Source organism: Ovis canadensis, chromosome X (genome assembly GCF_042477335.2).
Source record: "Ovis canadensis isolate MfBH-ARS-UI-01 breed Bighorn chromosome X, ARS-UI_OviCan_v2, whole genome shotgun sequence".
NCBI lineage: Eukaryota > Metazoa > Chordata > Mammalia > Artiodactyla > Bovidae > Ovis > Ovis canadensis.
In genome coordinates this window covers 109,418,993-109,437,765 of record NC_091727.1, presented here as the reverse complement: position 1 = coordinate 109,437,765, position 18,773 = coordinate 109,418,993, and the positions used below count along the sequence as shown (strand labels likewise).

Genomic DNA, 18,773 nt, shown 5'->3' with positions numbered 1-18,773 from the left:
TTTCCTGGAGACAACCATGGTATTTTGGTGTGTGACAAAAATGTTTTATGTATACTTTCCAGTTTGTCACATAGAATATTAAAAATATGTATTCTTAAAAAAACATGTTCTCAGGGCTAGGATTTAATAAAATTCATTAAGGACATTTTCTTTATTGTAGATACAAACATATAACAGATAAATCTTAACACATTTTTAAGTAAACAGTACAGTATTGTTAACGATAAGCACAATGTACAACACATCTTTAGATCTTTTTAATCTTGGATGGCTGACATTTATACACATTGAACAGCAGGTTCCCGTTTCTCTATCCCTCTAGCCCCTGGCAACCACTGAAATTCTACTTTTTGTTTCTGTGAGCTTGATTACTTTAGATACCTCATATAAGTGGAGTCATATAGTATTTATCCTTCTGTGAGTATTTTGTTTCGCATACTATCTTCATGGCTCATCCATGTTGTTGTATATGACAGGATTTATTATTGAAAACGTTCCATTGTATATTCATGAGGTTTTCTTTATGTACTCATCTGTTGATGGACATTTAGGTTTTTTCCTACCTCTTGGCTGTTGTGAATAATGCTGCAATAAATATGAGACTGCAAATACCTCTTTGATATCCTGATTTCAAATTTTATGAGTAAATACCTAGAAGTGGGATTGCTGGGTTGTATGGTAGTTCTATTTTTGCTTATTTGAGGGACCCCCGCACTATTTACCATTTTACATTCCCACGAACAGTGCACAAGGTTTGCAGTTTCTTCATATCCTTCCTAATACTTATTTTCTGTTATTTTTTAAAAACAGGTGTTTTAGGTTCACAGAAAAGTTGAGAAAAAGATACATAAATTTCCCATTTACCCCCTGTCCCCACACATGCATAACCTCTCACATTATCAACATTTCCCCACCAGAATGGTACATTAGTTATAATTGATGAATCTGCACTGACAAATCATAATTGCCCCCAATTCATAGTTTACCTTTGTTTTCACTCTTGGTGTTGCACATTTTATGGGTTTAGACTATAATGACATGTATCCATCATTATAGTATCAGAGTATTTTTACTACCCTAAAAATCCTCTATGCTCTGCCTATTCATCTCTCTTCCCAGCCCCTGATAACCATTGAACTTTTTACTCTCTCCATAGTTTTGCCTTTTCCTGAATGACGTATAGTTAGAAACACACTGTGTAGTGTTTTCAGATTGACTTTATTGACTTATTAATGTGCACTTAAGGTTTCTCCATGTCCATGTCTTTTCATAGCTTCATTGCTTTATAGCTTATTTCTGTATGGTGCTGAATAATATTCCATTGTGTAAATGTACCAGTTTATTTATCCATTCACCTATCGAAAGACATCTGGTTGCTTCCAAGCTTTGGTAGTTATGAATGAAGGTGCTATAAACATTCTTGTGCAGGTTTTTGTGTAGACATAAGTTTTCATCTCCTTTGGGTAAATATCAAGGAGTGAGAGGGTTGGATTGTAAGGTAAGAGTATGTTTACTCTTGTAAGAAACCACTAAACTGTTCCAGTGTGGCTGTACCGTTTTTCCTTCCCACTAAAGATGATTGAGTGTTATGTTGTACCACATCCTCATCAGCATTTGGTGTTGGCAGTGTTCCAGATTGCGGCCATTTTAGTAAGTGTGTAGTGGTATCTCATTGTTTAAGTTTCCATGTCCGTGATGATGTACGATGTGGAGCATCTTTTCGTTTGCTCATTTGCCATCTGTATATCTTTTGATGAGATGTCAGTTAAGGTCTTTGCTCATGTTTAAATTGGTTGTTTGTTTTCTTATTGTTGAATTTTAAGAGTTATTTGTATATTTTGGATAATAGTCCTTTACCAGATGTCATTTGTTTGCTTGCAGTTTTTTGATAATGACCACTTTTACAAGTGTGAGGTGGTGGCTCATTTTGTTTTTGATTTGCATTTCTCTGATAATAAGTGATGTTGAGCATCTTTTCATAACCTATTGGCCATTTTGTCTGTCCTTTTTATTTATTTTAGGCTATGCCTTGCAACATGTGGGATCTTAGTTCCCCAACCAGGGATCAAACCCATGCCCCCTGTATTGGGTGCGCAGAGTCTTAACTACTGAACCACCAGGGAAAGACCCTTGTAGATCTTCTTTGCAAAAATGTCTATTTAACGCACTCCAGTATTCTTGCCTGGAGAATCCCATGGACAGAGGAACCTGGCAGGCTACAGTCCATGGGGTCGCAAGAGTCGGACATGACTTAGCAACTTAACAACAATTTATTTTTTAATCAGGTTGTTTTCTTGCTATTGAGTTGTAGGTGTTTCTTATATATTTTGAATGTTAGCCTCTTATCAGATACATGGATGGTTCACAAACATTTTTTTCCCCCTATTTCATAGGCTACCTTTCTTTTTTTTTTTTTTTTTGGCCACAACTTGAGGCATGTAGCATCCTAGCTCCTCAGGGATCAAACTGTGTCCCCTGCAGTAGAAGCATGGAGTTTTAACCACTAGACCATCAGGGAGGTGCCCTGCCTTTTCATTTTGTTTGTCATTTCTTTGCTGTGCATACAGTTTTTAGTTTGATGGTCCACTTGTCTGCTTTTGCTTTTATTGTCTGTGCTTTTGGTGTCACATCCAAGAAATCATTGCCAAGACCAATGTCATGAAGCTTTCTCCCTGTTTTTTTCTAGGAGTTTAAGTTTCAGGTCTTACTTTTATGTATTTGATCTATTTTGAGTTGATTTTTGTGTATGATGTAAGAAATAGCCAATTTCATTCTTTTGTATATGACTATCCATAATGCTGTTGAACATCTAATGAATTTTTCAGTTTAGTACTTATGTTCTTTAGTGCCGGAATTTGTTTGGTTCTTTTAAAATTTTCTGTCCTTTTCTTAAAATTCTCATTCTCTTTATACATCATTTTCCTGAACTCACTGAGCATCTCTATGATGGTTACTTTAAATTCGTTGTCAGATAATCCATATACCTCTAATTCTTTAGGATCAGTTTCTGAAGACAAGTTTTGTTCCTTTTATTAGACCAATTTTACCTGTTTCTTTATGGCCCTTGTAGTTTTGTGTTGGTATCTTTGCATTTGAGAAAACACTTTTATCCCAGGCTTTATAGACTGCTTCAGTGCAGGGAAAGGCCTTTACCAGTCAGCTTGGCTATAGATTCTGAGAGCCTCTCAAATTTTACTCTGGATGTGTCTTCTCTGGCCTAATGTGTAGATTCCAGATTAGAGGGAGTTTCTCCAAGCTTTCCCTCTCTTGCATCCTCTGGTGTCCATCTGTTGTACCCTAGGGTCCTCTGAAGCAGCAGCATGTCACCCAGCTTTTTTTTTGTTCTTAGTGGCTCCCAGGCAGCTAGAGTATGCTGGGTACCGTCAGCGCCCCGAGTCAGGCTAGACAGAAACCAGTCTCTCAGGTAGTGCCCCTCCCCCAAAGCTGGAATACTGGGCACATGCTCTAGTTTTCTCTTTCTCCCTTGAGGGAGAGATTGCCAAGCTGTTGGGCACCTCCCTGACCCCCCCGACCTGCCTCGCTGCCCCCGCCCCCGGAAGAACGTTAGATGTATATATAGTCCAGTCCTCTCTTTCCCTTCTCAGAGAGAATTTGGAAATTGGGAATTGCCTTCGAGCCATGTGGTGCTGTGCCAGGAGTAGGGACTTTGGTGAAAGAGCATCATGTATTTTCCTAGGAGCTTTAATGCAGCTGGTTTAATTCTTGCCTGGGGTGCAAGAATTAACTGTTTCTGAATTTCTCATAAAGGGAATTGTGGATGTGTATTGTTGACTTGTGTTTCTGTGGGAGGAGGGAAGGCCTGGGACCTCCTATTTTGCCATCTTGCTGAGCCACTCCCATCAAGGACATTCTTAAGTGAAACTGGCTTTTGTTTGTGTGAATGATCATGAGAGATGTAATGAAGTAATTTGGTGACATCTTACATGAGACTGACTTTATTCTTTGATTTAAAAAAATTTTTTTTAATTCTTCTTGATTGTGAAGAATTCAGTGAGACAGTTTGATGCTACTACCCTGATGAATGCTAAGGTGCCAGCAGTCTCACCTTCCTTTGCTTTTGAATTATTAGTGCGAATGTCAGTGCAGTAAGAAGGGAAATGCAGTCTTAGTACTATTATGAATATAGCTTTGACCTTGCAGAATGCCAGAAAGTGTCTTGGGGATCAGGGGTTTGTGAACCACACTATCAGAACTGCTGCTTTATCAAGTTATAACTTTTTTTCATGCTCCTAATTTTTAAAGTTTAAAAAAAATAGTGAATGGTTATTGAATTTTGTCAAATGTCATTTATGCATAAAAAGATGTAGAAAACTAAGAATAGAAACTTTCTGAACTATTTTGTGATTTTAAAAGTTTAATGTGGTAAATTAATTTGAACCAACTTTGTGTATTTGGGATAAACCCATGTTAACCTTGATGTATTTCAATATTTTTCAATTTATATATCTGTACATATTTAATGGAGCTTCCCAAGTGTCTCAGTGGCAAAGAATGCACCTGCCAATGTAGGAGACATAAGAGAAGCAGGTCGATCCCTGAGTCGGGAAGATCCCCTGGAATAGGAGATGGCAACCTGCTCCAGTATTCTTGCCTGGGAAGTTCCATAGACAGAGGAGCCTGGCAGGCTCCAGTCCATGGGGATTCTCCAGGCAAGAATACTGGAGTGGGTTGCCATGCCCTCCTCTAGGGGATCTTCCCAGCCCAGGGATCGAACTCAGGTCTTCTGCATTGCAGGTGGATTCTTTACCATCTGAGCCACGAGGGAAGTGCATACGTTGCAATAGATGTACTTCTTAAGCCTTTTTTATCCTGAGGGTCCCCCACCATCTTTTATTTTTCCTTGTAATATATTTGTTGAAGAGACTGGGCCATTGTCCTGTAGAGTTTCCCACAGTTTGTATTTAAGCTTTGCTCCCCCTCCTCAAAGACAACTTCATACGTGGTGGTGTATTCTTGTATTAGGATCAGGAGGCACATAATATCTGATTGCGTCTTAGGATGTGAACAGCCATTGATAGATGCCTAGATCCTTGAATTTATTAAGGACTTAAAAATGGTGCTGTTCTATCATACCTTTGTTAGCTGAAATACTAACAGAGGCATTTCTTATCAACTGTTGGTTTGTATACAAAAGGCAGAATAAGTGCTTTTCATTCTTTTATTTACCTATTTTCATTCAAAATAATGTCTTGATTCATTAGCATTTTCCAATTATGGTTTTTAGGTTATTTTATTTAAATTATAAATGTGTAATTTAAATTAAAATGTGTAATACATTTCCAGATGTTTTTAGTTGATAGAATTTGCTGTATAAGGATTATCTGTGTTAGAAGTAGAAATTAATACAGATTATTTGTTTTATTCTAGTTTACATTTATGCCGGATCCTCAGTGAAAATAAAAGCCACGATAGTTCAACTTACAGAGGTAAGACTTTTAAAAGTATCATAGCTATAAGATTTGGCTTGGTCAAAATTAATAAAATACCCTGTTTTCCATTAAATTTTATAAATAGAAGAGCTAGCATGGAAAGAGAAACTAATTCTGATCTTGTTTGTGCTAGGAAACTTGCAGAAACTGAGGTTCAGTGTTTTTACTAAAGCTGGTTATGTTTAGGTGGTATCAGGGGATCTTGTTAAAGGCAGTTGTCATGGAAAACATTACAAGCAAAGGAGTTGTTTATGACTGCATATCTCAAATATGATTTATTAAGAAAAGTGTTATGCAATTACACTGAATGTAAATTTTTAGTTATTTTTAGAGAATTTGCTGTTTAATTTTTTTGAATTTAAAATTAGATATATGGATTCAGAAAAGGAGGGGCAAAAACAAAAGCAATGATGCCCAGTAATTTAAACCATTTTCATATATAGCTTTCACTGGGTGTAGAATCAATGACATTTTTTTTCCAATTTGGAAAAATAATTTATAATCAATATTCTATTTTAAATAAGTTATTAGATAATTTTCTGTAAATGTTTATTTTATCAAAAATTAAAGATTATCTTAATATGAGAATATATACTTTTTGAAGAACATTTGGATTTTTGAGTAGAAAGCATTTTCAAATGAATGAATGAACCATTTTTCTTTCTGTCATTTGGGTAAGACTTGTTAACACTCCTTGCTCAATCCCCAAAGTTATTTTACAGTCATCCTGCTTTTAAAATTTCAGATCATTCATAAAGATTTTTGAGGTTGTTAATATAATGCCGTTTTTGAATAAGTCAGTTGACTGTCAGAAGAGTAAGACTAAAAAAAGAGTCCTTTTAAAAAGCATTGGGTACTTTTCCCCCTCCTCATGTTTGAAACAAGTTTCTAACTTCTCAGTTAACTTGTATCTTGTTTGTGTTTGAAACCTTAAGTGGATAAAAAAAAAGAAATTCTCAGAGAAACTATAAATAGCATAACAGGGTGGTTACTCTTAACATTTTTAAATGGAACTATTTAGATCTTTAATAACTATCAGACTATTGTTAATTTGCATGGTTGTTCTGATTCACGTATGAAACTCAAATTAGTAGGGGTGTGGCCTCATTGGCTCAATTGTGGGGCTTCTCTGGGCTCCCCTGGTGGCTCAGAGGTTAAAGCGTCTGCCTGCAATGTGGGAGACCTGAATTCGATCCCTGGGTTGGGAAGATTCCCCTGGAGAAGGAAATGGCAACCCACTCCAGTACTCTTGCCTGGAAAATCCCATGGACCGAGGAGCCTGGTAGGCCATGGGGTCGCAAAGAGTTGGACACGACTGAGCGACTTCACTTTCACTTTCTCTTTCTTGCTCTTGCCTACTTGCAGGGAACTGAATGTTGTTTCTTTAGAATTTCCTTTGTATATCTCAGGGGGATTGACTTTGTGTATTGTTCCTTCTGCCTTTTCTCTTTTTGCCTCTCTCTCCAAATTGATTTCATTTCAGGAAGGCAGTTTCCCTTGCACATGCTGCTGCTTTTATAAGTTCTTTTTATAAGTCCCCCCCCCCCCCCATAAAATAACATAGTAAGGATGGCTGATGAACATGAGCATTCCTAGTGATATTTGACATAACTAGTGGCTAAAATGCTCATATTTCACAAAAAATGTCTAGAATCTCTAGAAATCCCTTTTACTTGTGGCTGTTCTTGAAGCTGCTTTTTCTGAAATGTTAGCATTTATTCTTTTCTGTATAATTATAAGGGTTGTAAATTTTCCTCCCCATTGTAAATCTAAAGTTTTTCAATTTTAGTGTAGATTTAGCAGGGTTTTGTGGACTAGCCTTGGTAGTCTCTAAGACATCACTTACTATTTCTGTGGATAAAATACAACAGGAGTTCCTAGCCATTTAAATGGGCATTTAAATGACATGTGAATTGGGAACTGTCTTTGCTACTTTGTGGATTACATTGTGATTGTTTTGGTGTCAGTGTCAGCAAAATGACCTGGGCCATTTGTTCTCTATTTTAATCTCCTTTGATTAAGGTTAGAATTCCCTCAGCCCCTGTGAGCCCATATTCTTGTGGGAATTTAGTTTATGATGCTCAGCTGTTTTGTTCTTCAGTGAGTGATTGCTTTTTAAAAAATCTTAGTTATGTGGATAATTTCAAATGAATATTATTTGTTACAAAAGCATTTTATTAATGGAAATTGAAAGCATCAAAATGACCTCATATTCCAACCATAGTAACAGATTTTTCCTTTGCATTTTAGTTTTTATGAATTTATTATAAGCATAATGAAGGCATATTTGTGAGAAAGGTAGAATATATTTAATGAATCCTTCATAAGGAATTGGGATAATCTGGCTATATTTCTTTTGTGAATAATTTAGTGGACAAATTAATTTCATTATAAAATACTATTTTCATTGTTTAAGGGGAGATTGATACAAGTTTTGATTTCTATTATGTTCCTTTTTGTGGCTAGTAGTAGACCAAAGGAGATTTTTAAGTATTTGATTTCTTTTAAACATTTTTTTATTTTTATGGCTGAGCTGAATGGCTTGTGGGATCTCAGTTCCCTGAACAGTAATTGAACCCAGGCCATGGCAGTGAAAGCACCGAGTCCTAACCACTAGCTGCTGCTGCTAAGTCACTTCAGTCATGTCCAGCTCTGCGTGACTCCACAGACGGCAGCCCACCAGGCTCCCCCGTCCCTGGGATTCTCCAGGCAAGAACACTGGAGTGGGTTGCCATTGCCTTCTCCGATGCATGAAAGTGAAAAGTGAAAGTGAAGTCGCTCAGTCGTGTCCGACTCTTAGCAACCCCATGGACTGCAGCCTACCAGGCTCCTCCGCCCATGGGATTTTCCAGGCAAGAGTACTGGAGTGGGGTGCCATTGCTGTTACGAGGGTTATAATCTTGTGAGAGAGCAATCGGCCTGGGCAATACTCAGAGCCACCAGCGCTGACACTGCATCAACCGCTATTACTGAAACCTTAGGCAAAACTAGGGGGCGCAAGTAACAAGAGAAACAACTTGTTTACATTCCAATATCTCAAAGTAGCTCCCGAGGAGACACTTATTTCAAAGGGCGAAATAGAAACTTTACGGTTGGAAAACATGGCAGACTTCTCCCTAACCACTAGACCACCAGGAAACTCCTAAATATTTGATTTCTTAACTTGCTATGTTGCCCTGAAAGATTTTTTGATTCCCTTCAAAAGGGGGTTATAAATTGACTTTGTTTTACATTAATGTTTTTAGAGTTACTTGTTTTCTTACTTTTAAAGAGAGGAAGAAGGTAAAGATTTTAGTGTTTGGGACTAAAGAAAAAGGTAGCTGGAAGGATATGTTCACCTGACCATTAACTTCTACCTCCTCCCAAAACTCCTCCAGGAAAGGGCTAATTGTGAATGAGACAACTGTACTTGTGGTTGATAATTCTCACAGGACTGCTGTTTTTTTGGTCTGTATGTACATATGTAATTATGATCATCCCTTAGTATCTACAGGGAATTGGTTCCAGGAGCCCCCTCAAATAGCAAAATCTGAGTATCCTCAAGTCCCTTATATAAAATTGCATAGTACAGTGAATAAAGTCAGTCCTTCATATTCATGGGTACAGAATTTGTGGATACAGAGGGCTGAATATATTTTAGTTTGAATTCTGATGGAAATATAGGAAAAATTGAGGTTTAGGTTTGGTATGGGTTTTATATTTACTGTTATTCCTTACCTGTTTGTTGTCAGTGTAGCCCTGAGATTGAATTAACTATAATCTGAATGTAGTTAGAAAAATCTGCAAAATCTCTTGGTGAGAAGAATGGTTAATTTATATTCATTTGCTGGAGTTCTACACAGTCCTTAAAAATAATTTTGTAGACTTTGGTACTAGGAGGAAATACTTTTAAAAGTGTTTTTCGGGGAATCAGAGTACCAAATGATGTGAACTCTGAATGCAAGTATGTAAAATATGTAGACATATAGAAAAGGATTGGAAGGAAGTGCTCAAGCAATAGTTATGTTACAGTAGTGCAGTCAGTTCAGTTCAGTTCAGTCACTCAGTCGTGTCTGACTCTTTGCGACCCCATGAACTGCAGCATGCCTTTTTCTACTCTTTAAGTATTGTGTTTTTGTGAAAATAAAAGGAAAAAAATCTGCTAGAGAAAAGCGGTAGAAATATATTTTTCTTAATCATTATTGGTGTTTATAATCTGAGAAGTAGGAAATACATAGGTCTTCCCTTAGAGGGTCTATCTTTCATGTTCAAGAGATTGTGTCCTTATACTCTTTCTTTTATGTTTGACAGATTTCCAGCAAGCTCTTTATGAATTATCATACCATGTCATTAAAGGAAATCTAAAGCATGAACAGGCATCTAATGTTCTTAGTGACATTAGTGTAAGTATGCATATGTTTTTTAAATTATATAATTGTTACATTTTTTTTTTTGCCTTTGATACAAGGGATCCTGAAGTATAACTTGTGTTTTATTTTATTCAAAATGGTAAGCCATTGTTGCTGGACAGTAATATAGGTATTTTAATCTTTTTCTGTGGCTATGAGTAGAGCAGAAAATATTAGGTAAGCTGGGAGGGCAAAAACATCTATAAAAAATATTGGTTAGAATGTTCTCTCAATATTAACATAAGAAGACATTTTCTTTTGTTTGTGGTTATATTTAGATATTAAATATATTTTAAAAGCTGAGGATGAAATTATTTTAAAATGCAGTTGTATGATTCTAACTTAATGCTAATTTTCATGTTTGCTTTAGAAAATAATAGAAAATAATAACTAGATTTTTTTCCTCACCTTTCAGTGGCTATTTAAAGGTGAGAAAAAAAAACTTTGTTTCACTCTTTTGTTTAGTAGGCTTCCCCGGTGGCTCAGATGGTAAAGAAACTGCCTGCAATGCAGGAGACCTGAGTAGGAGATTCCCTGGAAAAGGGAATGGCAACCCTCTCCAGTATTCTTTCCTGGAGAATTCCATGGACAGAGGAACCTGGCAGGATACAGTCCATGGGGTCACAAAGAGTCAGATATGATTGAGCCACTAACACACATTTTTACACTTGTATAAATAAAGGTACATGTCCAGTTGAGAACAGCTTTCATAATAAGTATTTTTGAGGTGGTACCTGGAGTTTCTTGATACCTGTATGAATTTCTGTAGGCTTTAAATGTCTGTAGCCTTTAGCTTTGTATGATTTTTCTGCTTCCCCAAGGATAGTCTTAAGGAATTTCTGTGTTTAGTTGTTGTGATTCCCCCCCCCCCCATGTTGAGATGTATTTGAGCAGTAGAGGTTCAGTATGAGTTTCTCTTTTACCCCTAAACTGTCTCTATCTGATTAGTTCATGTAGGAGTACTCTATTTCTTCAATAAGTGATATTCTGTGTTTGAAAACTCTTATCTTGCTCTATTATTTTGGAGCACTTTCATTCAAGTAGATATAGCCAGATTTCATAGCCCTTAAGAAAAGACTAATGTCTGATTGGCAATTAAGGTCATTTCATTCTGTAAATTGGGCATGAGTATAGGGTTTATTGTGTTAATGGAATCTGATTCTAATACTCTTCCCACTTATTGAGAGTGAATAGTCCAAATGAACTTAATGTGTTTCATTCTTATGTAGCCTCCCTTTCTTTGAGTGCTTAGTAATATATATATACTTCTGCAGCTGGATCCTTTGTCATGGCTAGATTCTCATAGTCCCATATTGCACTCTCCCTTATCTTAGCCACAGAAACATATCTTGTGTCTCTTACAGCTGCCAGGTTTTTCTTTAGAATTATATTTCTTTTCTTTACTCTCTGAAAATAGGCTAATTTTAGTGTTGCTATAGTGCCAGCAAACTAATTGCAGTAATTGAACAGTGATCCTTACTAATGAAAAATGGCTCTAAAACTGGGCATGGGAGTGTGAAGTCAGGAGACAAATCTATTATAAATGTTGGATCCGTTTCTCCAAAGACTGCAAACATCAGTGCATAAAGAAAATATAGATTTTTGGTAATTATTTTCATCTTCAGAGAATCTTGAGTTATGAGACAACTGCTTGTACTTATTGCATTTTTCAGATTTCTGTTCTGAATACTATGATTTTTGCTTAGGTCAATGTTGACTCAGGTATGAGCACAGCATTTAAAGTTTTAGATGAAAAATGTACCATTTCAAACAATCTTACTTTAGATAGGTGTAAGGTACTCCACAAATTCCAGTGGTTTCTGACATGAAACTTCATTGGAAAAATGTTACTCATTTGTGTTTTTTATTATTTCCTGAGGTGCTTGTTTAAGGTTCATTTTTTTTTAACTCAAGTTATTTCATGGTAGACATTTAAACAGGTTTTCTAACCATTATCTCCCTGTTTTAATTTTCTCTATATTATGAAATTTGAAGAATTTTATTTGTCAACATAGTGGTATTAGGGTTTTGTTTTTAAGTTTTACTGAAGAGTGTTATTGTGAACCCATAATACTTGCTAGTGTGCTATTCTAGTATTTACTATGAATAATTGTATATTTTTTTAATTAGGAATTTCGTGAGGATATGCCCTCCATTCTTGCTGATGTATTCTGCATATTAGGTAGGTATTAATAAGCCTGTATTAATTTCACTTATAAATAGCCTTTATTTCACTTGTAAAAGGTGTTTGGAAAATTAATGTTCTTTGTTAAATAAAATATTTTTTTAAGCTAAGGATTTTACAAATGTTTCTACAAATCTAGATTATATTTTTTTTACTTTATAGAGATTATAGTATTGCAAGTCAAATGTGAGTTTAATCACTATATTTAAATAGTTCTACTTTATAATTTAAATGGTTTGAATTTTTCCAAATGTATCTTTGTATAAAATTGAGCTAAGTTAAGTCATTTCAGGTTTAAAAATCCAGGTTTTCTGAAGTTAGTCTGAATTATTCAGATTTTAGTAACCACCTAATTAATATTATTCAATGCAGGTTATCAGTGAATGTCAGAATGTCAAACTTAGGACACTCAAGAGATAATTACTTTGCTATTGTACTCTTTTGATTTTTAATTTTAGAAAGAGTAAGAGGAGCCAAAGTAATCAAAAATACTTTTGTTTTGAGGATAAGAAACCAGCTTTGGAAATAAAACTTCTCTCTTTGTCCAGAATAAATAAGAATTCATGCAAGATCCCTGGAGAAGGGATAGGCTACCCATTCCAGTATTCTTGGGCTTCCCTGGTGGCTCAGCTGGTAAAGAATCCACCTGCAATGTGGGAGACCTGGGTTCAATCCCTGGGTTGGGAAGATTCCCTGGAGAAGGGAAAGGCTACCCACTCCAGTATTCTGGCCTGGAGAATTCCATGGACTGTACAGTCCATTGGGTCGCAAAGAGTCAGAGACGACTGAGTGACTTTCATTTTCACATGCAAGATAAGAATGGAATTTCTTTGACTTGGAACAAAAGGTAGTATCCCTCCATGGGAAGCATGGATTTGAAAAATAATGTATATTACAAATATATTTCTCTGATTTTAAATCTGAATTAAAGTATCTGAGCACAGTTTTCCACATCAGTTTTAAACTTTCTGTAACTTTGATCTGTTAGAAAACATTACCAGACATTATAATATTCACTTTAAAATAAGACTTATTCTCTGAGAGTTTTTTAGGCTGGAATGAATTACTTTACTTTAGCTCATTAATCTTAACTCTTAGAATGAGATAGCTTACTTAATTTGTCTTACTGAGAATCTGGAATTTGATTGCAACAAATCTAAATGCCTGGTCCTTGATCCTTCATGATGTTTAAGATTTTATAACATCAGTAATGTTGTGAATAGGTCAAAATGTATGTGGACTGTGAGTGATAAATGAAAAGAGCAGACAGTTGATTGGATGACAGAATGTCCCCTTTCTGTTTTGTTTTCCCTGGCGTGATTATTAATTGTGTGTTCTGTCATACTTAAAACTCCTGATTTAGATGATAAAGTATTTGTCTTTGCTATCTATTGGATTGATTGATTTTAATTTTTAGAGCAGGTGCTAAAGATATTATATTAGAAATAAATACAACATAAGTCAAGTTTCAATTTAAAATATTGTTTTTACTATAAGGAGAAAAGGAAAGATACACCCATTTGAATGCAGAGTTCCAAAGAATAGCAAGGAGAGATAAGAAAGCCTTCCTCAGTGATCAGTGCAGAGAAATAGAGGAAAACAATAGAATGGGAAAGACTAGAGATCTCTTCAAAAAAATTAGAGATACCAAGGGAACATTTCATGCAAAGATGGGCTCAATAAAGGACAGAAACAGTATGGACCTAACAGAAGCAGAAGATATTAAGAAGAGGTGGCAAGAATACACAGAAGAACTATATAGAAAGATCTTAATGACCCAGATAACCACGACGTTGTGGTCACTCACCTAGAGTCAGATATCCTGGAGTGCAAAGTCAAGTGGGCCTTAGGAAGCATCACTATAAACAAAGCTAGTGGAGGTGATGGAATTGTAGCTGAGCTATTTCAAATCCTGAAAGATGATGCTGTGAAAGTGCTGCACTCAAACTCAATATGCCAACAAATTTGGGGAACTCAGCAGTGGCCACAGGACTGGAAAAGGTCGGTTTTCATTCCAATTCCAAAGAAAGGCAATGCCAAAGAATGTTCAAACTGCCTCACAATTGCACTCATCTCACACATTAGCAAAGTAATGCTGAAAATTCTCCAAGCAAGGCTTCAACACATGTGAACCAGGAACTTCCAGATGTTCAAGCTGGATTTAGAGAAGGCAGAGGAACCAGAGATCAACTTCCTAACATCCGTTGGATCATAGAAAAAGCAAGAGAGTTCCAGAAAAACAGCTGCTTTATTGACTATGCCAAAGCCTTTGACTGTGGATCACAACAAACTGGAAAATTCTTCAAGAGATGGGAATACCAGACTACCTTATCTGCCTTCTGAGAAATCTGCAGGTCAAGAAGTAACAGTTAGAACCAGACATGGAACAATGAACTGGTTCCAAATTGGGAAAGGAGTAGGTCAAGGCTGTATATTGTCACTCTGTTTATTTAACTTATATGTAGAGATGCCAGGCTGGATGGAGCACAAGCTGGAATCAAGATTGCCGGGAGAAATATCAATAACCTCAGATATGCAGATGATACCACCCTTGTGGCAGAAAGTGAAGAGGAACTGAGAGCCTCTTGATGAAAGTAATGAAAGTAAAAGAGAGTGAAAAAGCTGGCTTAGAACTCAACATTCAAAAAACAAAGATTATGGCATCCGGCCCCATCACTTCACGGCAAATAGATGGGGAAACAATGAAAACAGTGACAGATTTTATTTTGGGGGCTCCAAAATCACTGCAGATGGTGATTGCAGCCATGAAGTTAAAAGATGTTTGCTCCTTGGAAGAAAAGTTATGACCAACCTAGGCAGCATATTAAAAGGCAGAGACATTACTTTGCCGACAAAGGTCCGTCTAGTCAAAGCTATGGTTTTTCCAGTAGTCATGTATGGATGTGAGAGTTGGACCATAAAGAAAGCTGAGCGCTGAAGAATTGATGCTTTTGAACTGTGGTGTTGGAGAAGACTCTTGAGAGTCCCTTGGACTGCAAGGAGATCCAACCAGTCCATCCTAAAAGAAATCAGTCCTGAATATTCATTGGAAGCTGAAAAGTTGAAGCTGAAAAACTCCAGTACTTTGGCTACCTGACGTGAAGAACTGACTCATTAGAAAAGACTCTGATGCTAGAAAAGATTGAAGGCAGGAGGAGAAGGGGACGACAGAGGCTGAGATGGTTGGATGGCATCACTGACTTGATGGACATGAGTTTGAGCAAACTCCGGGAGTTGGTGATGTACAGGGAAGCCTGGTGTGTTGCAGTCCATGGAGTTGCAAAGAGCTGGACACGACTGAGCAACTGAACTGAACTGATATGTTTATAAGTCTGAAAGAATGATTTGTAGATATCATTTTGTGGAAGCTGTTAGTCCTTGATAGTGTCAGAAATATATTTTTGTCTTTCTCTGGGTAATCAGTTATCAGTTTATCAGTAAAGTTCTAGTAATTTGTTTTTTTATTGACTTATTAGGATATATTTTCCCTTCATAGTTGTGTAGTAATATGAATGATTGTTACAAATCATTGCTTTTTACTAGTAACATGAATTCATGAAGATGATGTTTGGTTGCTCTTGGGAAATTTCTTTTAGCCTATCCAGTCCATTTTTACAAGCAAGATTAGGATGGCAAACTTGGAAAGAGAATTTCCCACACCTGCCCCCCTCACTCACCCACTCCTACCCTTGGCAGAAAAAAAAATGATCCCAGGGTGACCCCAGACCAAGATAGGGGAATAGGAGTAAGAATGTGAGCTATCTCTAATGATAAAGATCATGATAATTATAATGATTATAACAGTAATAATAATATGGGTGCCATTTTGGACCATCTTCTATATGTTCAGAAAACATTTAATGTTTTCTGTAAGGGAGGTTTATGGATCAGAAAATTGAAGCTTAGGAAAGTAATTTCTCAAGGCCACACAACTAGTAAGGCAGAATTTGAACCTGGGTCTTTTTTGGTTCTAGAGTCCATGATCTTTTTACTGCATCATGTTGTCTTTCTAATATTTTGACAATTATAAGGGAAATCAGTGCTGTACTTCCCTGGTTGAGATAGCATTTTCCTTTAAAAGACTGATCATGTAAGGGTGAGCGGGCCTGAGAGGTTTTAATATATTAACCCAAAAGGAAAGTGTGGTGTAACTTGATGCACTGTTGGGACCTCTGAGCTGGGTTAGGTGATTGGTAATAGTGGGCCTAGAGTTTTAAATGACTGAGGACTTTTTAGTAAAATCAGAGGGAAATTAGAGAGAACTTTGATGCTGATTTGGGGTTCAGGAGTCAGGAATAGTATATGAATTTATTGGAATAGTTTCATGAGTTAGAATAAAAAGAATAAACAGGGAAGGCATAATTTGAATAATAGATTCCTGTGTTGATGATTGAGATAACTTAGCTAATAAATTTACTGAGGTCCCATTAAGCATTTCCTAACATGGTCAGAACCCAGAGAGTTGTATTTTAATCAGGTCTGGTGGCTAAGAGGAGAGTATATTTGGTTTGTAGAAGATGAACCTGCTACCCAAGTACTCTCATTTTAGGGACTTTGGAGGTAGATTTTAGAGACTGTAGGGCCTTGGAGAGTAGATAGATATTGGTTAAAAGAAGAGGCCCAATTTAGTCCTGACCTCTCAAGATCAGTATGTTTGAAGTTCTAGGCTGGGGAGGGACCAGAAAACCAGCTAGTGGGGAGACCACTTGGGAGTCCCTGGAAAGGGTTGACGAGATGCACATGAATTTAAAGTCTTACTGAGGGATTGAGATTGTACTGGAATTTACAGTACATTACAGGGTGTATAAATTGCACCCTGAAATTCCCTTAATACCCTTGATCTGATTGTGTGCTTAGCTATAGTAGTCAGAATGTTGGGAAATGGCACTTTCCAAGATGGAAAAGTGGAAAAGAGCCAGGAAAATGTGGATGTGTTTAACAAGGTCCTCTTCTCTTTTGATTCTTAGTGATGTCAATAGAAAGTAAACTGAAGGAAAGCAGTGGTACAATGTCTGTCTGAGGGGAACCCTAGAACTCTTAGAGGAGAATTTTTATTGCATCACTAAAATGGGTGCCTTTTTCTGTAGTACATTTTAAATATGTTGATTTTTAAAGTAAAGTAATGGTGTGTCATCAGTTAAAACAATAATTCTGAAATCAGTCTTATAATCCTGCTAATCCTGGTTGAAGCTTTTGATCCTTAGCGTTTAGAACTAATTGTTTATTTCCTGTATACTTTAGATGAGAAAATTGTTTGACAAATTCTTTGAATAATTTACTGAAGCTCAAGGAGGTGTCATTTTCTTAAAAAAAAATATTTAAGTAGGAAGAAAATGAAAACCTTCACTGAATTTTTCTTTGCTGACTAGAATTGTAATTCAAAATAAGATGTTAAAAATATCTTTTAATACAGTTTTCATAGAGTTGGTGACCAAGTAGCTTGGTTAGAACATGGTACGTGGTACCAGTGTAGTCAGTCAAAGGCTTGATCTTCATGAATAATAGTGTCTTTAGTATTAGAAGAGATCTTTGTTATCACCCAGTTCAATTTTCCACCTTATTGTCTCTGACACATGGTCATTTAAACTTTGCTTGAATGTTTCCATTTTTTTTTCCTTGGCTATACCACATGACTTGTGGGTCCTTAGTTCCTCAACCAAGGGTTGAACCCAGGCCTTGGGTAGTGAAAACACCAAGTACTAACCACTGGACCACCAGGAAATTCCCGAATGTTTCCTTTTTTTCTTTTTTGAAAGCAGTAGTTTTTTGAAGCTTTGTTGCTTCCAATGCCTTAGCACATAGCTCCATAATCAACTGACCATTTTATGGATATACCATTGGTCACAGGCTCAGTCTTCAATATCATGAGAAATTAATTCTAATTATTCATATGTGTATGAAGGACTGCTTATGCTTATCACAGTTTAAAATTTTACCCCCAATTCAGAATGAGGTATTTTAAGTTCAGCTAGTTTTAAAGAAGCGAGGTATGTTATAGTTCTGTAGTCTAGAAAAATCAATCAAACTTTCACCTTTTTTTCCTTCATCATTGTAGATATTGAGACAAATTGTTTAGAAGAAAAAAGCAAGAGAGACTATTTTACACAATTGGTATTAGCATGTTTGGTAAGTTTTAAAAAATACTTTCCATTTCTCAATTTTTTATGGAATGATTGTAATGACAATTAATCATGTTAATGGAGAAGGATATTGACATTCAGTTGACTGTTCATTATAAGGTGAGACTTGGGTTTTGAAATGGAATGCTTTGTAAAATTAGACATGCTATTTCTATGAAATAGGCATGCTACTGTATCAAACTATCTATGCATATAGAACCTTTGGTGGATACTCCTGACCTAGAAAGTTTCTAACTAAGGAAAAGGTAAGCATCTATCAGATGAGTAGAAATGATGTGGATTAGCTTTTAAACTGAACGATTTTTCATAAACTATTAGGCAAGGAGGAAAAGAATGGAGGTAGTTTAAAAATAATAAATTCTAGAACTTGTTATAATCATTGTCTAATAAACCATTTTATGTTCATAAATTTAGAACCAAGGAGGAATGGCATTACTTAGACCTGGAAGAATGTCCTTGTCTTTGCTGCACTAGAATCTGACTTAAACAGTAGAAACCAAAGAAGGCTGAAGTGCTGCATTATTTTAAAGAAAATTCAATTTTAATCAGAATTACATCTCTAGTTCTTGTCATTTGTAGGCTATGGAGAGCATGCATATAATTTTTAGTG

At 36.2% G+C, this 18,773-nt stretch overlaps 1 protein-coding gene across 22 annotated transcripts in view; it reads left to right on the top strand.

Moving 5' to 3' along the window:
• Positions 1-18,773, top strand: part of THOC2 (THO complex subunit 2) — a 118,638-nt gene that overhangs the window by 9,771 nt on the left and 90,094 nt on the right. For all 22 annotated transcript variants that reach the window (XR_011446435.1, XR_011446438.1, XR_011446436.1 and 19 more), the window contains exons 2-5: positions 5,389-5,447; positions 9,741-9,832; positions 11,969-12,020; positions 18,079-18,149. Coding sequence is in view for 17 of the 22 variants with exons in the window: in XM_070292081.1 (XP_070148182.1) it covers positions 5,389-5,447; positions 9,741-9,832; positions 11,969-12,020; positions 18,079-18,149 (274 nt within the window). In the remaining 5 variants the exon portion in view is untranslated. The remainder of the gene's footprint in view (positions 1-5,388; positions 5,448-9,740; positions 9,833-11,968; positions 12,021-18,078; positions 18,150-18,773) is intronic.